General features: G+C 42.0%; 1 protein-coding gene across 1 annotated transcript in view; it reads left to right on the top strand.

The window, feature by feature from the left end:
• Positions 1 to 22,701, top strand: part of NXN (nucleoredoxin) — a 175,181-nt gene that overhangs the window by 151,660 nt on the left and 820 nt on the right. The window contains exon 7 of the mRNA XM_075850402.1: positions 2,627 to 2,751. Coding sequence (XP_075706517.1) covers positions 2,627 to 2,751 — 125 coding nt within the window. The remainder of the gene's footprint in view (positions 1 to 2,626; positions 2,752 to 22,701) is intronic.

Below are 22,701 nucleotides of genomic sequence, written 5' to 3'. Positions count from 1 at the left end.
AGCGATAGGGAGAACAGTGGGCTGAAAGTCCCCCGAAGTTCTCCATGACTAACCTCTGATTTCCGGCGTCTGCGCAGCTCAATAAAAATGAAAGGAGCGCTGGTCACGCATGCGCACAAGCGCGACCGGCGCTCCATTCATTTCTACGGAGCTGCCGACACAGACCCCGGAAGTCCGAGGTTTGTGATGGAGAACTTCAGGGGACTTTCAGTCCCCCGTTCTCCCTATCAATGCCAGCGATCACACATGTATCCCCTATCCTGTGGATAGGGGATACATGTCTTTTGTTTAATGGCAGAGCGGGGAGATACCTCCCTGCTCTGCCGTAGTGTTCAGTGGCGTTCCGCTGTTACACCCATAGCGGCTGCTAGCGGAGCCTCCGGCCATGGTGGGGGCCCGTGCCGGCGGGCGACACGGGCCCCCTCATGCCGCGGGCCACTGGCCGGGCCCCTTACAGAAGTACCCCTAATACTCCCCTGATGGCGGCCCAGGATATAAGGCTAGCCCCCGAGGGAAAACACTTTGTGACTGATCTGAGTCAGGATCTCACTGGATCACAACTTATGGTAGACGGCTTCTAGAGAGGATATATAAGTATTGCCTGCAAGCAACTTCAGTATAAACTTCCCACATAACTTTTTATTCTCAAAGGCTTTTTATAGTGATATTTGTTCTCTAAAATAATTTCCATGATGTCATTTAATCTTAGTGGACTTAAATATTATAAATATATATTAAAGAGGCTCTGTCACCAGATTATAAATTCCCTATCTCCTACATAATCTGATTGGCGCTGTAATGTAGATAACAGCAGTGGTTTTTATTTTGAAAAACGATCATTTTTGAGCAAGTTATGAGCTAGTTTAGATTTATGCTAATTAGTTACTCAATGGACAACTGGGCGTGTTTTTACTTTTTACCAACTGGGTGTTGTACAGAGGAGTGTATGACTCTGACCAATCAGTGTCATACACTTCTCATTGTTCCAGCCCAGCATGATCCACAGCACAGTGTGATTGTGCAGTGAAAGAAGCTGGGCTGGAACAATGAGAAGTGTAGGACACTGATTAGTCACTGATTGGTCAGCCTCAAACACTCCTCTGTACAACACCCAGTTGGTAAAAAGTAAAAACACGCCCAGTTGTCCATTGAGATCTCATTCGCATAAAGCTAAACTAGCTCATAACTTGCTCAAAAATGATGGTTTTTCAGAATAAAAACCACTGCTGTTATCTACATTACAGCGCCAATCAGATTATGTAGGAGATAGGGAACTTATAATCTGGTGACAGAGCCTCTTTAAATAGCAGATTTTAAATATACAGGTTCTGTACCAGCAGTGCTTCTGAATAAGTCTCGTCCTAGAAATTGTTGACATGGACATTTTCAGCTGCTTGAACTTCTGCTCTGAACTCTGAAGAAGCAGAAACATATAGCGGAACAATAATTCTCTCACTGAAGAACATGTGAGAACTGGGACACAAAGGCTTTACATGAAGGGGAATGGCAGGACAAGTTGTGAACTAGCAGAATCCTGTGTGACATTAATCTGGGTGAGGAAATGGACACACGGAATTCAACCTGTAAACCTCCGTTACTGGCAGAGACTGTGACCATGTCCTTTGTACAGACCGCTTCCTTTGCTATGAATTTGTCTCTTATTGTTGCTAGTTTCCATCGTTACAAAGTGTTTTTTCATACTGAACAGGGCAAGGGGAGTCGCATTTTTTTTTCTTTGTATGTCAGTTATTAATTCATGGAAGGCAATGGGTGTTTTGCCTGGGAAGGGAAATGATTCCCTTGTTTCCTGTTTCCCTGCTGCGTGCAAGACCCAACACTATAAAGTATTGTCTGTACAACAGTAACAATCTTTGGCCTGGTTAGCACTAAAATTGTGCCTGCAGCTATGCGTATAATCCTGAAACAAAGCCATCTGTGCATAATTCATGTTAGTGATGAGATCTTTGAATTAGAATATTGATTTCTGCAAACTACGTGTCCGTGAATTCCTCCACTTTCCTGATTGTGGTCTTGTGACATTAGGTCCTTCTGTTCGTACTTGTAACATTATCACCTTCTTTGCACCTTACTCCTTATGAGACCCACACCCACTGCCTTCTTTAAAAGTTGTGCGCTTTAGACAATCCCTACTTGTTAGGCTTCGTTCACATCTGGGTCAGGGCTCCGTTCAGGCGTTCCGTCGGAGCTTCCTGTTGGAACGGAACCCTGACTGAAACAAACGGAAACCGTAGGCTTCCGTTTGCATCACCTTTGATTTCAATGGTGACGGATCCGGTGCAAATGGTTTCCGTTTGTCTCCGTTGTGCAAGGGTTCCGTTGTTTTGACGCAAGCAATAGCGCAGTCGACTACGGTATTGCTTCCGTCAAAACGACTGAACCCTTGCACAACTGAGACAACTTTTAATTCTACAAAAAAATATTAATTTGCTTGCTGAAACCGAACAACCCCTTTAATACAATGCTTAGAACCCCTGGCCCGCCATTCTGGCCACAAATTTTCTCAACAACTGTTATAGCGAATCATAAGTCCAATACTTGTTTGTATGGAGATTGCGTTATTGTACTTGTTAAAAGTTAATAATCATTCACCCATTATCTCTTTTAGACTCTGAGGATGAAGGCGAGTCAGAAGCAGCAAAACAGCTTGTTCAACCCATAGCAGAGAAAATTATAGCCAAATATAAAGCCAAAGATGAGGAAGCACCACTACTGTTCTTTGTGGCCAGTGAGGTGAGTACAGGGATAAAAAGCCATGTTTAGGATTTCTCTTCAGTAATCCTTCCTTATTCTGTGCTGCTTGAGCTGTAAAGCTCTCAATGGCTAAGTAGAATGTCGAGTAAAAAGAAATAAAACAAATTTTCACAAAAATGTATTTCTTGTAAGCAAAGTGCTATATGAGGATAGGCCATCAATTTTTAGGGACTGGAAAACCCCTTCCCTATGATTGAATACAAACCACTTTTAACATACGTAATTCTGTTTTATATCAACTGTAAGCCATTAACCCCTTCCCGACATTTGACGTATCCATACGCCAAAGTCGAGTAGGGCAAGTATGGAGCTCCATATGATGCTGGTGACGGCTGTTTGTTACAGCCAACACTTTAGAGTAACGAGCGGCATCGCTCTCGAGCGCGATCCCGCTCATTTAACTCGTTAAATGCTGCGGTCAATAGTGACCGCAGCATTTAAATCGTTAGAAAGAGGGGGGCGCCCCCCCCCCCCCCGCAATGCAAATCGCTGGTTGAAGTCCCCTAGGGGGAATAATAAAAAAGGTAAAAATTAGTTAAAGTTGTTGTTTTTTGTGTAAAAATAAAATAAAAGATTAAAAGTTCAAAAAACCCCCCTTTTCCCATTTTCCCCCTAGAGTATAGTAAAAAAAAAATATATAAAATAAGCATAATTGGTATCGCCGTGTCCGTAAAAGTCTGAACTATTACAATATTTCATTATTTAACCCGCACGTTGAACGCCGTAAAAAAAAAATTGTAAACGCCAGAATCTCTATTTTTTAGTCACCTCATCTCCCACAAAAAATGGGATAAAAAGTGATCAAACCGTTGCATGTACCCCAAAATGGTATTATTAAAAACTACAGCTTATCCCGCAAAAAATAAGCCCTCATACCACTTAATCGACAGAAAAATAAAAAAGTTATGGGTCTCGGAATTCGGCGACACAAAATACATTTTCTTTTTTACACTTAGGTTTTTACTTGTAAAAGTAGTAAAATATAGAAATAACTATATATATTTGGTATCGCCGTAATCGTATTGACCCACAGAATAAAGTTAACATGTTGTTTTAATTGCACATTGAATTCTGTAAAAACTGCGCGCAAAAAAACATGGAGAAATCGCTGTTTTTTTTTCATTTTCTACCCCACAAATAATTTTTTACCGTTTCTTAGTACATTGTATAGCAAAATAAATGGTGCTACTAAAAACTACAACTCGTCCCGCAAAGTACAATATCGACGGAAAAATAAAGACGTTATGGCTTTTGGAAGGTGGGGAGAAAAAACGAAAATGAAAATCTGAAAAAGGGCTGCGGCGGGAAGGGGTTAAACCAATCTCTTTCTCAATCAAAACAAATAAACAACCATTCTTTGTGATGACAGGTAGAATTTTTACAAGTGTTAACAATTGTACCTTAAAGGGAATGTGTTGCCAGAAAAACATGTTTTGTTTTTTTTAATTAAACATTTAGTGTGTAGGTGATTAAACATTGTTCACATTTTTTTTATTTTTTTCACGAGTCAGGAAATATTATAAATTAATTCTAATTTATAATATTTCCCATTGCTGGTCACTAGATGGAGCGATTCCCAAAATTGCAGCATTGCAAAATTGGGTAAAAAGCCCTCGCTCTAGTGAGCTCTCAGCATCCCCCCTCCTTTATCCTGGCTAGTGCCGGGATAAACGAGGGGTTTGAACGGTCTAACCTCCTACACTGTGTGTCGCCATTTTTTGAGCTAACACACAGTGTAGTAGGTTTACATACAGTAGTAAACGTACACAAACACGAACATACATTGAAATCTCTTACCTGCTCCTGCCGCCGCGGCTCCCTCCGGCCCGTCTGCTGCCGCTGGTCCAAGTGCACAAGTCCGGAAGCCGCGACCGGAAGTAGTAATATTACTGTCCGGCCGCGACTTCCGGTCCACAGGAAAATGGCGCCGGACGGCGCCAATTTCAAGTTGGACTGTGTGGGAGCGGCGCATGCGCAGTTCCCACACAGACGGCGTACACAGAAGTGGATGGGACGGGACCCGTTCGCAGTCTCTATGGGACTGTGGCTGTCGTATTCCATGTTAATCGACACATACAGAAATGGAACAAAAAATGGCAGCCCCCATAGAGAAGAAAAAGTGTAAAAATAAGAAAAAGTAAAACACAAACACACAAATATAAACGTTTTTAATAAAGCACTAACATCTTTAACATATTAAAAAAAAAATTGTGATGACACTGTTCCTTTAAAGGTGGGGTCGGGGATAGAATAATAAGTGTGTTGACTTGAGGAATGAAGTCTTTTTTTTTTCTCATAAAGATAGTAAATCCCAGATTCTTCCTGCTCTAATCAATTGTTCTTGAAGCAACCATAGGAATAGATCCAGTGCCTTGGCACCTCTTCTCCAATATTGGCATTAGATGCTACAAGTATAGAGACCAACCATGGGAGTCACAACATGATGCCAGGCCCCCAACTCACACCTTGCTTGGTTTGACTAGATGGGAGAATGACATTTTCCTAGAGACCATTTGAATGCAGAAACGGGAAGATTTAAGTGATCTTTTTTGTTTAGCGGAGTAATCTAGAAATAAAAAACCTAGAAAGTTATTCTAATGCAGTCTCCACTCATATAACGTCTAGAATGTTTTGTAGCAAATGTAATTTTTATTTGCCCATGTTACTCAGCTCAGAAGAAATGGTATCAATGACCAATAACAACAGGAAAATATATGTGGATTTGTTGTAGTAAGCATACCTACACAGATGCAGCAGAACCGTGGCATCAATTCCGCAGTTCAACCGCAATTTGTGAATACTTCCTGAATGTAATCCGCAACTACAGGACCCTTGTGATGCCCCATAAATCCATCTCCTGTATAATCTCATAATATGAGTGATAAGGGGAAATTTATCAAAACAGGTGCAAAGGAAAAGTGGAGTAGTTGTCAATAGAAAGTAATCAGGCTTCTCCTAAGGGCCTAAGCACAATAAAAGTAGGATCTGATTGGTCGTTCTGGGCAACTTCTCCACTTTTGGCTTGCAGTAGTTTTGATAAATCTCCCCCATAGCGTCTGTTTTCAAACATGTATCATAGATGACAATGTGCTGAATTTCTGCAGTGCAGTCACAGATATCCCTAAAGATATAGAAAAGAGGCCTTGTAACTTGAATGTTTCAGAGCCAGGCTTTCCTAAAACTATGTATAACTGATATTATTTTATATAATGTCCAGAAAAATCCAAATTTTTTTTTTTGCAGTTTAACTGGACACTTGCAGATGCCAAGTTAGTGAAGCAATACAATAATACTTAGGCGATGAAGAAAACCTTGTGAGCATTCACATCTCTTGTATAAAACCTTGTGAGCATTCACATCTCTTGTATAAAACCTTGTGATGTTCTGTCCAAAATAACATCAGTCATTTATGCTTGGGAAAGAGACAAATGGGGTTTAGTGGTTTCAGGTTCTGGGTGTGGAAGTGCAAGCACAGCACATCTGCAGGGAGTCGGGCCAGGCTGGGTGATCACACCTCATTTTACAAGAGAATAGAAAATTCCTCGTACTCATTGGTCTGGCTGTGCTGCATAGAAATCATGCAGCCAAAACAAAAAGTGTTTAGGCTGTGTTCACACTACATGTTTTGAGAATTATTATGCGGCGATATACACTCAAAATACGCCTAGAAACAGCTTCACATTGATTTAAATTGGAAATACGCTGTGTTGTTCATTCGATGCGTATTTTTATGCCTCTAAATTAAAAACGCTATTTAAAAAGATGTTGCATCTTGAAGCATTCTATGAGGTGATTTTTGAAGTCAATGGGAGGGTAGAAAATATACAGGTTCTCTATTTGTATTTTTATATTGCGTATTTTGCAGGTATTTACGCGGCTAATTAGTCTGCTGAAAAAAGTTATGCCTCAAGAATGTTGGTAGGAGTTTTTCTACTGATGTAGAGTAGTACGACCTCCAGTGGACTGTATTCTGAAAAAAAAACCCTCTAAAAATATGCCCCAAAATATGCTTTCTATGGGAGCGCCAGAGATAGCCGAGCGCAGTGTTCGGCTTTTTCTGGCGCTGCCATAGAGAATGAATGGAGCGGCAGTGGGCATGAGCGACCTGCTGCTCGGTTCAATCTTGGAGTTCGGGCCACTTCGGGCTCCCCATTCTCGTAAACTGTGGGCATCCGAGCTGTCGGACACCCACCGATCAGCAAGTTACCCCTTACTCTATGGATAGGGGGTAACTTGTTGTAACCAGAATACCCCTTTAAACTATTTTTTACTTTTTATAAAAAAAAATAATCCCACTAGGGGACTATACACTATGCCATCATTTTAACTCTTTTATAATACACTGCAATACTTCGGTATTGTAGTGTATTGTGCCTGTCAGTGTAAAACTGACAGGCATCTGTTAGGCCATGCCTCTGGTATGGACTAACAGGCATTCACTAAAGGCCGCAAACAACTCAGTATCACAGCACCAGATGTAAAATAGTATGGGTGCAAGCCTCAACAGGACCTGATCCAAAGTCCCTTGGTGTAATCCAGAAAAAGAGAAACGAGGCAGCACATCCAAAAAGTAAAGGGAATTTATTCACCCAAATATGCATAGTTTCAGTCCAACAGGACCTTTTTCAAGCCCCGGCGGCCTTTGTTAGGCCCCCCTGGCAGCCATTAAAACCATCGGCACCGCGCGATCGCATCGCGGGGTGCCGATGTTGTTAGAGAGGGAGTCCCCACACTCTAAAACCATTCAGATGCAGCGGTTGCTATTGACTGCCACATCTGAGGGGTTGAACGGGCTCACATGACCGGAGACAACTGCTATTGGTCTCTGATCATTGCCCTGAAGCCCGAGGCTGTTCGCAACAGCCCGGGCTTCAGAAGTTGTTAAACTTGAATTTTTTATTGTATTTTGTACCATGGGCGTTCGTACCTAGCATTTACAAGTGCGAAAAAAAAACTAAAGCTGTAGAATGTTTCATTCCCCAATAATGGATGTCATTTTGTTCTATTCAAAGAGATTCTGCACCCTCTCACACAAACAGACTATAAAATAAGCCCTACCTCTTAGATGTGCAGTGTAAATTATTGTTTCTACAGTTAGTTTTTTTTTATGTAGTGTTATATTTTATATTTAAGAAAATTTCTTTTATTTAATGTATTTTTCAAAGTTTACCAAGCAGAGCCAGGTCTCTACAATCCGTAAAGCAGATGTACATCCTTATGGTCATTTATCTATGCAGACTTTGCTTTGTCTTGACAGATCTCTGTTCTGCCCATAAGGCTAAGTCAGGAGCCGAAGGAGCCATTTACAATTTGCTAGATTTAAATCGTATTTATTGTTTCTGTATTTTTTTATTTTTTTTTTCCATTTTAATACATGGAATTCCTGTCTGACAGACTGTTACTACATTTTCAGGCTTTCCATTCAACCTTTTTAATTTTCTGCAACCTTGGCCGATCATATCATATGTGTTAAAGAAACACTTCAGCTAAATGTATACAGTGTGTTATGTCTGGTGCATGTCACAGGGGTTCACATAACACTAAAGAGAGATTCCCTGTTTCATGCCCTGCCCTACGACAGGTATAACACGGTGTATCCGGTCTGCATGGTGTGTTCCTGTAATATTCATCCTTTGTGCCATGCTTTTTGCAGTCAGGCTACAAACTGATGTAAATAGGCCTATATCCCACTGACACGACTGGAAATCCAGAAAAGGTTTGTTGAGCAGCGCCGCTGACATTATAGCACTGGTGCTCGTCGCTTCATGGGCATTTGGTCAGTTAGCACACAAGAACAAATAGTATAAGAAAACTTGTCTTCACTTAATATAGACTATATATAAGCCTTCTGCATGCTTGAAAAAGGATTGTATAGCCGAAACGTTGCATTTGTATTTCGCAGGAAATCACCTCTGCCGCTAGATAGAGCTGCTATGGTAATAAGACTATTTAAGAATTGTTCTAATACCTTCTGTACTGTTGCCGAATAAGTGGCTTAATGGATAACTAAACTTTCAGAAAACTTCTGACATTTCATAGTTACATGTCAGAAGTTTTGATCAGGTGAGCGCTGAGCCACTTAGTTTCTGAGCAGTTGATGTACTGGCACATAGACTTTCTATTGAGCCCATACACCGTTACATCGGCTTTCCAAGAAAAGCTAATCAGAAACCAAGCGGCTCAGCGCTTCTTCCGCCTTGTTTTAACGATCAGTGGGGGTCTCCGTGTTCGGACCCCCACCAATCAAATCTTCTGACGTCAGAAGTTTTCTGAAAGTTTTTAGTTAACCTTTAAGTTACTGTATCACTTCTAGCATCATTGCAGAATTCCTGTAGTTTAGTAGATAAGGGACAACATGCAGGCTGTGAGTGTTTATGGAGCACTGGGGTCACTTTTGTGGCTACAAATTCGGGAACATTAGGTAATTTTCATGCAGGTAATATGATGGAAATCTTTTTGTGCAATAAGTGTTGCTTTGTCAGTTATTAGGTACTTCCCAACACATTGATATTTCAGAATGCCCACTTGTCAGCTGATTACAAAGAACCTGTGTATACATTAGGCAGTTGTTATTTGCACCAAAATGAGCAGATCTTAATCCATCCAAGTTCATGGTCAGACTGGAAAATGATCGTTCCTCACAATTCGTTGCATTTTGGCAGATGAAATCTCTTAATTTACACTTCTCAATCCTCACTGCACCATATGCAATACTTGAATACGTGCGTTTTGATAGAAGCGGGCTAAACCTGCTTCTTTTCTAAAATGAAAATGATGATTTTATAAAATAATGATATTTTGCAGACAAGTAGTGGTGTGAATAGAACTGGATGAGCTGTAAACCTGCTCTGCTTAGTAGAACTTCTCTATTTTCAGTGTCTGGGATCTATCACATTATTCAGTCAGCATAGGAATGATTTTCTATTGGTGTTCACATCTGGTTCTCCTCAGCAGTACAGTCAAACTGTAGAGGAATTCATTTTAGAAATAGGAGGAGCACATTATATGTCATTTCAGGACTACACAGTCCTGCTGCTTTCTGCTAGACCATAATGTAACCAACAGGGGGCCACTCCTCATCATCCGTGTCCTCACTTCATCTCCATCCAACCTAGAGCTCTCGCTCGTCATCAGTCATTTCTTATCTGTGCTTCTGCGAAGTTACTAAACCTAAAGAATCAAATTAAAGGAGACCTATCAGAGGTAATAAAAAAAATCTTAAGGACTTGAAGTTACAGGCCTGAAGCCTGAGGCTGCTGTACTCCAGTAATCAAATTCCTTGTTCTGATGTCTTTAAAATTCAGTGTTGTTATGATGACATGTGACGTGAAGGCTGCCGCCTGCAACCAGTTTGTTGCTTCCATTTTCCAAAGGACCTTAGAAAAATTAGGTGGAATGTGCTTTGGTGGCATCGGCATTTTCTCTATTTTTTGCACTAGTTTTGATAAATTGAATCTATCTGTTGCATAGATCAATATCACCATTTACACAAATGTTTACATGCAAAGTGGTTTGAAAAGTTGCAAAGTAAATGTGGATATGGATAATAAATTGGATGTACACAAAATGGTATGCATTGTGCCTAATTTATCAAAATAGCATGAAAAATTTGCCGCACATTTCTTCTGTATGCTACCTCATGGCTGCCATACATGTACATTTTGCGCCAAACAATGCGCACATTTATAATTGAGCGATTGTACAACAGAATTCTGGCACGTTTTCCATTGTAGATCTTCCCTTGTTGTTTCTGTTTGACCCTATTCCAAATAGGAATTGCCCAGAAACGTCAAGCTTCACAGTTGTACAAGTAACTCATCATAGACTGAGCTATTAAAATAGCTTTCACATAATTTAATGTACGTTATCTTTTTTTTCTGCTACTGAAAGTCTGTTTTACGAAGTATCACAAAGATATTCAGTCAACTATTCCTTTCTGTTATCTTCGCTTTAACAGATCATCGAAAACCTTTATTCTTCTTGCCAACTTTGTCTTTGGCCTATTGGCTTGTCAAAGCCACAGCATTCAGTTATGAGTAAAGTATAGTTATTCCGCACTGTGAAATGTTACTTGTATTCCCCCTGAAAGCAGTTATAAATTGGATCTGCTAGAGAAGAGCACTTCTTGTCTGCAGAGAACAATGTAGGCTTGTCGCAATAGCAATACTATGATTCAGTGGGAAAAGGTCGATGACTTCTCCCGAAGACAGAATCACAGCCAGGGCTATTTTTTTTGGGCCATGTATTAAAATCTCTTTAGCCGTATTCTATATTTAACTTTTTTCTTTACATTCATATCGGTTTTCACAATTTTGCTGTTTGCCATTGGAATCTGTTTATCTAAACTCCACAGACTGTTATGTAACCTAAGTTGTAAGGCTGCTTTCAAGTAAGCGTGTTTATCATCAGTATGGCGATAATTTTTTTTACCTTAATACGGCCAAATTTGGGCCCTTCATATGGCCACATAAAATACTTGCATATTTAAAACGCGCAGCACTACTAGCAGTGCTACGTTCATCCCAATGATGTCTATGGAGAGTGTTCAAAATATGAAAGCATCCATATGTCCACCTGTATTGCATGGAGGGGGCTGTCTTATGTACTTTAATTATTTTCCCTAAAAAAAAGACAGCCCTTTCATATTATGGATCTGTAATACTGATGACCTAGTGAGGCAGTAAGTAATATTTTCGTATTGCAGATCCATATTGCATGTTTACAAATAATGTGAAACTGGCCTTACGGTGTACCTATTGGCTGAGCTCCCACAATGCACTGCTATATGGTGAAAGGAAACCAGTGACATTTTTCTGCATTTAAATCTAAAGTTAAATCCAGATAATTGACGTTGTTTAAACTGCCCGAGTGTTATGCAAACAAATTCATTTTTATATAGATTTATATATTTTAAAGATTTTAAAAATATCCGAAGTGCTCTTTTCCTTTAAATTGTAATTGTAGGGTCACTGGTACATAATATCAATATTAGACATAAGCAAAGTGGCCTAGATAATGTGAATATTACATGACAAAATGCAGCCGGTGAACAAGGACTATGAGATAAGGGCAGAGACACCATGATGGCTGAATGGTTTTCACACGTGCTACAAGTGGTTGTGTCCACTGTTTAAAGTGCTGCAATTGTGATTGTCATAAAGTGAATGCAATCACTTATGAATTAAAACTTAGTGGTTGTCCATAATGGTTTTTTTTTTCTAAAAAAAGGGTTTTTATTGGGCAAAAGTAGAACAACGTAGAAAAAAACCGATGTACATTTGGTATCGCCTTAATCCTAACGACCCACAGAATAAAGTTATTATTTCATTTCTACCAAATGGTGAGCTCTGTAAAAGCAAAACCCAAAAAACAATGGCGGATTTGCTGTTTGTTTCCTACCTCCCATGAAAAACAAGATATTATATGGCTACTTTGATGGAAAAGTAAAGTTATGGCCTTCAGAACTGTGAGTTTAAAAAGCAAAAAAAATCACTGCGTTCTTTGGCTCATAATAGGCCACGTTAAAAAAAAATATCTCTACCTGCAGCGTCCGCAGAACTGAGCGTGGCTGCATGTGAACATTACAGGGACTCTTCCTGTACAAGGTCTCCCAGCTTGTACAGTATATGAACCCATTCTCTGCTGCAGCAGTGTCACCTACTAACACAGCCACAGGAAAAAAAAAATCCTGTCTGCTGTAAGGTCCCTCACCTTGAGTTCTAAAAGTAAAAAAAAAGACAGTTCTGTAATAATGAAAATTTTTCCTCAAAATGTGTTTTTAGTTGTGTTTCCATAAAATCATGTTATGATAGTTATCATCCATACACTATATGGACAAAAGTATTGGGACACCTACACATTTACATCTATAGGAGCTTTTATGACATCCCATTCTAAATCCATAGGCATTAATATGGAGTTGGTCCCCCAGCTTCCACTGTTCTGGAAAGGCTTTCTATAAGATTTTGGAGTGTGTCTGTGGGTATTTTTGCCAATTCTGGAGAGTGCGGTCAGACACCGATATTGTACGAGAGAGGGCCTGGCTTCGCAATCTCTGTTCTAGTTCATCCCAAAGGTGTTCGATGGGGTTGAAATCAGGGCTCTGTACGGGCCAGTCCACACCAAACTCACCCAACTATGCCTTTATGGACCTTGCTTTGTGCACTGGGGCACAGTCATGCTGGAACAGAAAAGTGCCTTCCCCAAACTGTTCCCACAAAGTTGGAAGCATACAATTGTCTAAGATGTCTTGTATGCTGAAGCATTAAGATTTCCAGTCACTGGAACTAAAGAACCTAGGCCTAACCCCTGAAAAACAGCCTCATAGCTTTATCCCTCCTACACCAAACTTTACAGCTGGCACAATGCATTCAGGCAGATAACGTTGTCCTGGCATTCGCCAAACTCCGACTGTCAGATAGAGAAGCGTGATTTGTCACTCCACAGAACACTTTACCACTGCTCCAGAGTCCAGTGGTGGCGTGCTTTGCACCACTCCATCTGACGCTTGGCATTGTGCTTGCTGATTTAAGGCTTGCATGCAGCTGCTCGGTCATGGAAACTCGTTAACATAAAGCTCCCAAAACATAGGTTTTGTGTAGATGTCAATGCCAGAGGTGGTTTGGAGCTCCGCAGTTATTGAGTGTTGGCGACTTTTATGCACTATGCAACTCAGCACTTGGCGACCATGCTCTATAACCTTACATGGTCTGCCACTTTGGGGCTGAGTTGCTGTGATTCCTAAACACTTCCACTTTTGCAAAAATACGTTGGAATTCAGTGAGCTCTTTAGAAAGACCCATTCTTTCCACAAAATGTTAGTAAAGGCAGACTGCATGGCTAGGTGCTGAATTGTATATACCTGTGGCAATGGGACTACATGAAACACCTAAATTCAGTGATTAAGAGGTTTGTCTCAATACGTGTGTGTGTGTGTGTGTGTGTGTGTGTGTGTGTGTGTGTGTGTGTGTGTATATGTATATATAATATGTATGTGTATATGTTACATAGTACGGTTGAAAAAAGACACATGTCCATCAAGTTCGACCAAGGGATGGGAAAAGGGAAGGTAAAAATGTCTACACATAGGAGCTAATATTTTTTTGTTCTAGGAAATTATCTAAGCCTTTTTTAAAGCCATCTACTGTCCCTGCTGTGACCAGCTCCTGCGGTAGACTATTCCATAAATTCACGGTTCTCAAGACGGAGGGAGTGCCTCCTTGTTTTCTGAGGGGGTTTTTACATGGAACAGGATTTCACCATATTTTTTGTATGTGCCATTAATATATTTCTATAAGTTAATCATGTCCCCTTTAGTCGTCTTTTTTTCAAGGCTAAATAGGTTTAATTCTTTTAATCTTTCCTCATAACTTAGATTCTCCATCCCCCTTATTAGCTTCGTTGCTTTTCTTTGTATTTTTTTCTAACTCCAGGGCATCCTTTCTATGAACTGGAGCCCAGAACTGAACTGCATATTCTAGATGAGGCCTCACTAATGCTTTTGTAAAGTGGTAATATTACATCCCTGTCCCGCGAGCCCATGCCTCTTTTAATACACGACAATATCTTGCTGGCCTTTGAAGCAGCTGATTGACATTGCATGCTGTTGTTTAGTTTATGATTTACAAGTAAACCCAGATCCTTCTCAACAAGTGAATCCGCCAGTGTAGCTCCCCCTAGGACATATGATGCATGCAGGTTGTTGGTACCCAGATGCATAACTTTACATTTATCTACATTAAACTTCATTTGCCAACTGGATGCCCAAACACTTTGTTTAAATCCGCTGGCAATTCACGAACATCTTCCATAGACTTAACTATATTACATAGCTTGGTGTCATATGCAAAAATAGAAATAGTGCTATGAATCCCATCCTCTATATCATTAATAAATAAGTTGAATAATAGTGGTCCCAGCACTGAACCCTGGGGTACACCACTTAACAGGGGACCATTCAGAGTAGGAATCATTGATCACAACTCTCTGGATACGGTGCTTGAGCCAATTCTCAATCCAATTACAAACTATACTATCTAAACCTATATATATGTATGCGTGTGTGTGTGTATGTATGCGTGTGTGTATATATGTATGCGTGTGTGTGTGTATATGTGTGTGTGTGTGTGTGTGTGTGTGTGTGTGTGTGTGTGTGTGTATATATATGTGTGTATGTGTGTGTGTATGTGTATATGTGTGTGTGTGTGTGTGTGTATATATGTGTGTGTGTATATATGTGTATGTGTGTGTGTATATGTGTGTGTGTATATGTGTGTGTGTATATGTGTGTGTGTGTGTGTGTGTATATGTGTGTGTGTGTGTATATGTGTGTGTGTGTATGTATTTGTGTGTGTATTTGTGTGTGTGTGTGTGTATATATGTGTGTGTGTATATATGTGTGTGTGTATATGTGTGTGTGTGTGTATATATGTGTGTGTGTGTGTGTGTGTGTGTATATGTGTGTGTGTATATATGTGTGTGTGTGTGTGTGTGTATATATGTGTGTGTGTGTGTATTTGTGTGTGTGTGTGTGTGTATATGTGTGTGTGTATATGTGTGTATGTGTGTGTATATATGTGTGTGTGTGTGTGTGTGTATATATGTATGTGTGTGTATATATGTGTGTGTGTGTGTGTGTGTGTGTGTGTGTGTGTGTAACGAAAATTCACGCACCAAAATTTCCTGGAGTCCGTAGGCAGCACAACACATATGGGTTTTAGTCCCCTAGGTACACTCAAGCCGAGACAGGTTAATTAGCAATAAGCGTTCAGCAATAATAAAACAATTAAGGACTTCCACTATATGTATGTACCGGAAACCGGGCCCCAGCGTATTTTTACGAAGCAATAGTCATAAGTCCTGCCAGGGGGGGAAGCTTGTGCTGCCTACGGACTCCAGGCAGCACAACACATATTGGACTTGCCAAGCAATAGCTATATGGGCGGGATAGCAGACGCCATTTCAAGCACTCTTTTGCCAAATAGAGAACCCTCTGATGCCAGTGCGTCGAGCCTGTAGTGCTTGACAAAGGTTGATGCAGATGCCCACGTAGGCGCTCTGCAGAATTGATCCAGGGGGATATGCCCGACTTCTGCCCATGAGGTAGCTGTAGAGCGTGTGGAATGTGCCCTGATCTGCAGATGAGATTGAAGGTCACTGAGATGATCGCATTTTTCAATAGTTGATCTAATCCACCTTGCTAGGGTGGCTTTACTTGCTTTTTGTCCCTTATTAGGACCGGCATGTTGAAGGAACAGATTTTATGATTTCCTAAAAGCCTTTGTCCTTTTAATATAGGTGAGAGCTGCTCTTCTCACATCCAGTGTATGCCAATTTTCCTGATCTTCACCTTGGGGATGAGGGAAGAGAACTGGCAATAATATCTCTTGATTTATATTCCTAAAGGAAGGAACTTTAGGCAAGAAACCAGGCATGGTACGTAGTAGAAGAGAATCTCCCAGGTCCCTCAAATATGGTTCTTTGAAGGAAAGGGCCTGCAGCTCGCTTATGCGAAGGAGAGAAATCTGATGGATGACTCTTGCATGGGTTCAAACGGTGGCTTTGTTAGAGCCGACACCACTATTGAAAGGTCCCAGGAAGGAGAGGGTACCTGAGAGACTGGGCTAAGGTTTCTTAAAGCCTTGAAGAAGGTCCTCACCAACTGCTGGCTGGAGAAACGATTTTGTAATTGGGCATTAATTGCCGTGAACTGCACCTTAAGGGTATTTAGCTTCAAACCTTTATTGAAGCCCTCCTGAAGAAATTGTAGGATAGTTTTCAGAGAAACGGTTTGCTGAATTTTTACAACACCAGGAAGTAAACAGGGTCCAAACTCTGTTTGTATACTTTGACCGTTGAAGGTCGTCTAGCTGACAGATTCTCCCGGTCAGTCTCCAGGCCGTGAGATGTATGTAGACTGCCAGGGTTCGGGTGATACACCCCTTTCTGGGACAGTTGGTCCGGTGATACTGGTAGTTTCAGGAACCTGTCCGAGAGAGAGACCATGCTAGGGAGAAGCAAGCCCTGCGGGGCCAAAATGGCAGGATTGCAATATCTTCCGCTTTCTCGTCCCAAACTTTTTTCAATACTTTGGGTATTAAGGGGAGGGAATGTAGAATCATTTTCCTCCCCAACTGACAGAAAGGCCATCTAATGCTACTGCATGGCTGGTGTGGTACAGAGAACAGAAGCTGAGGACTTTGTTGTTCCGTTCTGATGCCATCACATCCACATCTGGCATTCCCCACATGGCAGCTAAGCTGCTGAAAACCTGAGGTTTGAGACTCCACTCTCCCGGATGAAGGATATTGCGGCTGAGGAAATCTGCAGTGTGGTTCAAGGAGCCCTTGATGTGAACTGCTGAAATTCCCAATGAATGTTGTTCTGCACAACTCATAAGTCGTCTGCACTCGGTTGACATTGAGGCACTCCTCGTTCCTCCCTGTTTGTTTACATAGAACACAGTTGCAAGGTTGTCTAACTGGATCAGGATTTGGGTATTTCCCAGATGGGATTGAAAGGACATTCGCGACAATCTCACTGCTCTGAGTTCCTTCATGTTGGAGGATAGTGACACTTCCCTCTGACTCCATCTGTTCTGAACCCATAGGTGATCTACATGGGCACCCCAGCCCCAGGAGGAGGCATCCGTTGTGAGGACTTTTTGTGGTGGGGGAACCTGAGACTTGCCGAATCGGAGAGTGTCCGGGATTAACCACAAGCTGAGGTCTTGAAGGGTGAAGTTGGAGATTTTGAAGAGGGCTTCTAGATTTCTGACATTTTTGTCCCAGGCTCTGAGGATGTCGAGCTGCAATGATCTCACGTGGGCTTTGGCCCAGGGGACCACATCTATGGATGAGGTAATTAAACCTAGGATTGTCATAACTCCTCGAACCGATATATTCGGATGGCAAATAAGGAGTTCTATTGAACCCCGGATTGCAGCAATCCTCCCTGGAGACAACTTGACTGTCATCGACTGGGAATTCACCATGAACCCTAAAAATGTCAGATTCTGTGATGGTGAGAGCTATGATTTTCTGTAGTTCACCAGGAACCCGTGAAAGTGAAGAAACTCCAATGTGGTTTGGAGATGTTCTTGTAGAAGGGACTCTGATGATGCTTTTATTAGCCAGTCGTCCACGTAAGGGACCACACATATCCCTTTCAGCCTCAGTGCTGCTGTTAGGACCAGCACGATTTTCATGAACACACGGGGTGCCGACGAAATCCCGAAGGGTAGGCCGGTAAATTGGAAGTGCTGTACTCCGCCCTGCATCTGGACCACCAATCGGAGGAACCTTTTGTGCGCGGCCAGATTCGGAATATGCAAGTATGCGTCCGTGAGGTCGATTGTTGCCAACAAGTCGTTCCTTTCCAGAAGGTTCATCACTGACAGGATAGTCTCCATCTTGAAGGTTTCCATCACCAGATATTGATTGAGGAAAGTCAGGTCTATCACCAGCCTCCAACTGCCGTCTGATTTGGGCACAGGCAACACTCTGGAGTAAACTCCTTGCCCTTTTTCTGACACTGGGACATCTTCCAGGGCTGCTTTCTGAAGAAAGACCTGCAGAAGCTGATGGACTATCGGATTCTGATGCCTGTTGAGGAAAAAGTGGTCTGGGGGGAGAGTTCTTAACTCCAAAGAGTATCCTCTCCTGATGGTTGCCATCACCCAGTCGTCGGATGATGTCACCGACCACCCAGAGGAGAATCTCTGAAGCCTTGCTCCTACTTGTAGGATTGGCTGGGCTTCATAAACTGTTTGGATTTTGAGCAGGGTTTTTCTTCCGAAAGTAGGAAGGGTTTTCCCGCTTCGTCTTAAACATGCGCTGACAGTCTGGAAACCATCTTTTGAACTTCGGGGATTTTCTTCTCTGATCCCGAAAGTAACGCCTGGTATTCTTCCTTTTAGGTTCAGGAAACCTAGCCCCTTTTCCTTCCCCTAAGGAATTCAAAATATCCGTTAGTTGGGGACCAAACAGAGATTCTGGCTGAAAAGGGAGGCTGCAAAAATTATTTTTGGAGAGATTATCCCCAGACCATAACTTAAGCCAATGAGCCCTTCTGTACGCATTCGATGGGAACAAGGCCGTGGATGCATGCTTGATGTTATCCAGCTGGGAGTCACAGAGGAACTCCGAAGCTGACTTCATTACTGGGAGGGACTGGAGAATTTCTGCCCTTGGGACTCCATCTTCTAGATCCCTTGACAGGTGGCTTAGCCAGACCCGGAGTGCTCTAGCCACCGGTACTGAAGACAAGGAGGCTTTGCACGAGCCCACTGCTGAAGTATACACCTTCTTCAGAAGGGAATCCACTTTGCGTTCCATGTGGTCTTTCAGCAGGGCTGATTCATCAGGTGGAAAAACGTCTTTCTTTGCCAATTTAACCACTGGCAAGTCCAGTTTTGGTACATTCTCCCACTCTTTGGAGCCAGTTTTATCCAGTCGCTAGAGGTTTTTGAACCGAGAACCCAGTTCTGACTTCCTCTCCGGCTTATCCCAATCCCGTTTCATCCATTCCGTTAGGACAGGATCGCTGGGAAAATGTTTCCCCTTGGTAATGTGAAAATAGAACAGTCTGTCCTTTTTAGGCTTATGCTCAACCTCCTTCCCCGTCTCCAATGTATCCTTCACCGCTCTGAGGAGATCATGGAGCTTATCCTTACTTAGGATATAACAGTCTTCAGGGTCGTCAGAGTCTGGGGAGTCAGAGACCACCTCTGAATCTGAACCTCCTGCAGAGGAGGAATCCTCCTGGTATTGAGGAGGTGAAGAGGAAGAGCGCCTGGCCTTTTTAGCATGGTGTGATGATTTTACATCCTTAAAAACGACAGATAACTGTTGTTTGAACCATTGCATGAATCCCCTAGAATCTTCCCTGGGAGGGGAGGTGACTGGGGTGGAGCATGAGATACACAGATCTGACACAATGTCATCAGGCAGAGGCTGGAGGCATTCCCTGCAAAGCCTGTGCCTGGATTTGTGTGTCCTTTTCCTACCTTCTCTTCTGGCAGACATCTAGAGAAGAGGCAGAAAGAAATGCATGGTAGGAAAATGTGCATAGCCATCAGCATCAAGATACATCAGGACCCATCAATGTAAACCGCCTTACTAACCTTAGCAAGCAGAGGGCTGTCCAGAGGCAGAGCGCGCCAGGTTTCAAACAGGACGTTAGTATTATGAACCTGCTGCGTCAGCGCGTCACATCTGGGGGGGGGGGGCAACGATGACATCACTTCCGCCCCCATCCATGCCTCTGTAACGTCGAGCAGCACTTCCGTGTACCGGAAGAGCGCGGGTGCTCGGTCTGGAAATCCATCTCGGACCTAGACGAACGGGGAATGCTCCAACAGGGGGTCCTTCTCCCCTGCTACCGTTACCAGGATCAGGTAAGGTGCCCCGTCACCGTGTACCAAGACATTGACCGCCATCTTGGTACACCTGCGCGGCTGAGGGACAGAGGCGCAGCCCTGTATGCAGCCCGGAATAATCTTTTCCTCTGTTAGAAGGATAGGGTCCTGTCTCCGTACTGACCTTAGAGAGAGAGAAAATACGCTGGGGCCCGGTTTCCGGTACATACTTATAGGGGAAGTCCTTAATTGTTTAATTGCTTAATGCTTATTGCTAATCAACCTGTCTCTGCTTGATTGTACCTAGGGGACTAAAACCCATATGTGTTGTGCTGCCAAGGACGATCAGGAAATTATATATATATATATATATATATGTGTGTGTATATGTATGTATATATATATATCCCAAAAGAAAATCCAGCAGCACTCCGATAATCAAGGTGAAAAAAAAGTGACGTTTATTGTGCCAACATGGCAAGTGCATGCTTGAAAAAGGTCCCAAGGTGGGACAGAAATGTTGCACTTGCCATGTTGGCACAATAAACGTCACTTTTTTTTTCACCTTGATTATCGGAGTGCTGCTGGATTTTCTTTTGGGATATCTGTATGGTCTTTGGATTGGGACTATCAGCTGGCACCCTTTACTTTATATATATATATATATATATATATATATATATATATATATATATATATATATATACAGTGTGTGTGTGTGTATGTTCTATGTAATGTCCTAATAACAGAAAAAAATCCAGGCTCTAGTGAGATCTGATAATCCCCCGGCACTGACGTAATCTAACTAGAGCAGCAGAGTTTTCTAGAATAGCAGCATTGTTGGCCCTGTTGCTATGCCCCTGATAATGCAGATGCCACTGAGCTGTGTATTCAGTCATTGTTTACACCACACAGTAAACAAATCTCACGCTTCTCACAGTTTTCTGCTGGTAAAATACATTGCTACACAAAGGTTTTGGTTTACTATTATCCTCTAACCAATGTGCTGATGCTCAGAAAGTTGTACATCCATCTTTTTTTTTTTAAGGGCAGACTGTACAAGTTGTGCACTTTATTCTAAGCAATCCTCATTGAAATATGGCATTTGAACTGGCACAAAGCCCATTACATCCCCCATAGAGGTGTTGTCTGTATATCTACGTACTTTATCCTGGAATTTCCTGTTCTCTGTCTCTCACCATGTTCTCGGCTTTCAGAGTACTGTCCTGGCACTGCCCCTTGTCTAGTCAGAGAAAAGTGGCTGCTGATACCCTCTAGTGAAAAGAAGTATGATTGCAAGTTCGGCATTATAAATATTTTCTGGATATAGTCAGCATTTCCAGAGACTGATTCAAGATGCAGGGAATGTAGTACGAATGGGTTCTGAGGACACCAGATGTCATGTCATGCCAATAATAAGCGTACATTGACACTTACTAAGACTGCCACATCAGACTCTTCACCATATAGTTTGGTGGACCCCTTACAGCCTTCTAATGATTAAAGAGTTTTTTCAAGCCATTTTTAGACTATGTACTGTTTGTCCCGATTACAATATTCTGGGCTCATAGCTCTAGGTATTTGTTGGATTTTTTTTTTTTATTCAAAATGACGGAACCCTTGCACAACGGAGACAAACGTAAACCATTGGCAATCAATGGTGATGGAAACTGAAACCTATGGTTTCCGTTTGTGTCTGTAAGGGCTCCATTCTGATCTACATCGGGGCTGTGTGGCATCATCTACAGGGGGGCTGTGTGGCATTATCTACAGAGGGGCTGTGTGGCATTATCTACAGAGGGGCTGTGTGGCATTATCTACAGAGGGGCTGTGTGGCATTATCTACAGAGGGGCTGTGTGGCATTATCTACAGAGGGGCTGTGTGGCATTATCTACAGAGGGGCTGTGGCATTATCTACAGAGGGGCTGTGTGGCATTATCTACAGAGGGGCTGTGTGGCATTATCTACAGAGGGGCTGTGGCATTATCTACAGAGGGGCTGTGTGGCATTATCTACAGAGGGGCTGTGTGGCATCTACAGGGGGCTGTAAATAGTGTCTAGGTGAACATGTGACCTTCTTTTGGGTGTTTTTAGGGGGCTGGGACAAAAAAAAAGCCTGACAAAAGAATTTCAACAGGTTTTTTTTAACGCCCATGAAAAACGGATGTCAAATGGCTATTAAAAATGGACAGACGGACAGGAAATGGAAGAAAATTTGGAGACACCTCTTCTTTTTTTCTTAGGTGGTATTAATTGTGTGGGGGAGGGAATATACAAGTTGGATACACATTTGTAACTCTGTTTTTTATTTGTTAAATTGAAAATAAAAAAAAACGTATTTAAAAAAAAGAACGGCCGTATGAATACACCCATAGAACATCATTGTTCTGAAAACGGCCGTCACATGGCCGTTTATCACTGTCGTGTGAATAAGGCCTTAACCTGCGATATTTAGTGAGACAGAGTTTATGCATCGGGAAGTGGAGAGTGTAAGGGGTGTCCATGTAATGTATTCAAGCAATACACAACTGTCAGAAAAAAACGATCCTGACTGAGATATAATTATGATCTT

Source organism: Rhinoderma darwinii, chromosome 2, assembly GCF_050947455.1.
Source record: "Rhinoderma darwinii isolate aRhiDar2 chromosome 2, aRhiDar2.hap1, whole genome shotgun sequence".
In the NCBI taxonomy this organism is placed as follows: Eukaryota; Metazoa; Chordata; class Amphibia; order Anura; family Rhinodermatidae; genus Rhinoderma; species Rhinoderma darwinii.
This window is presented reverse-complemented; position numbering and strand designations above follow the sequence as displayed.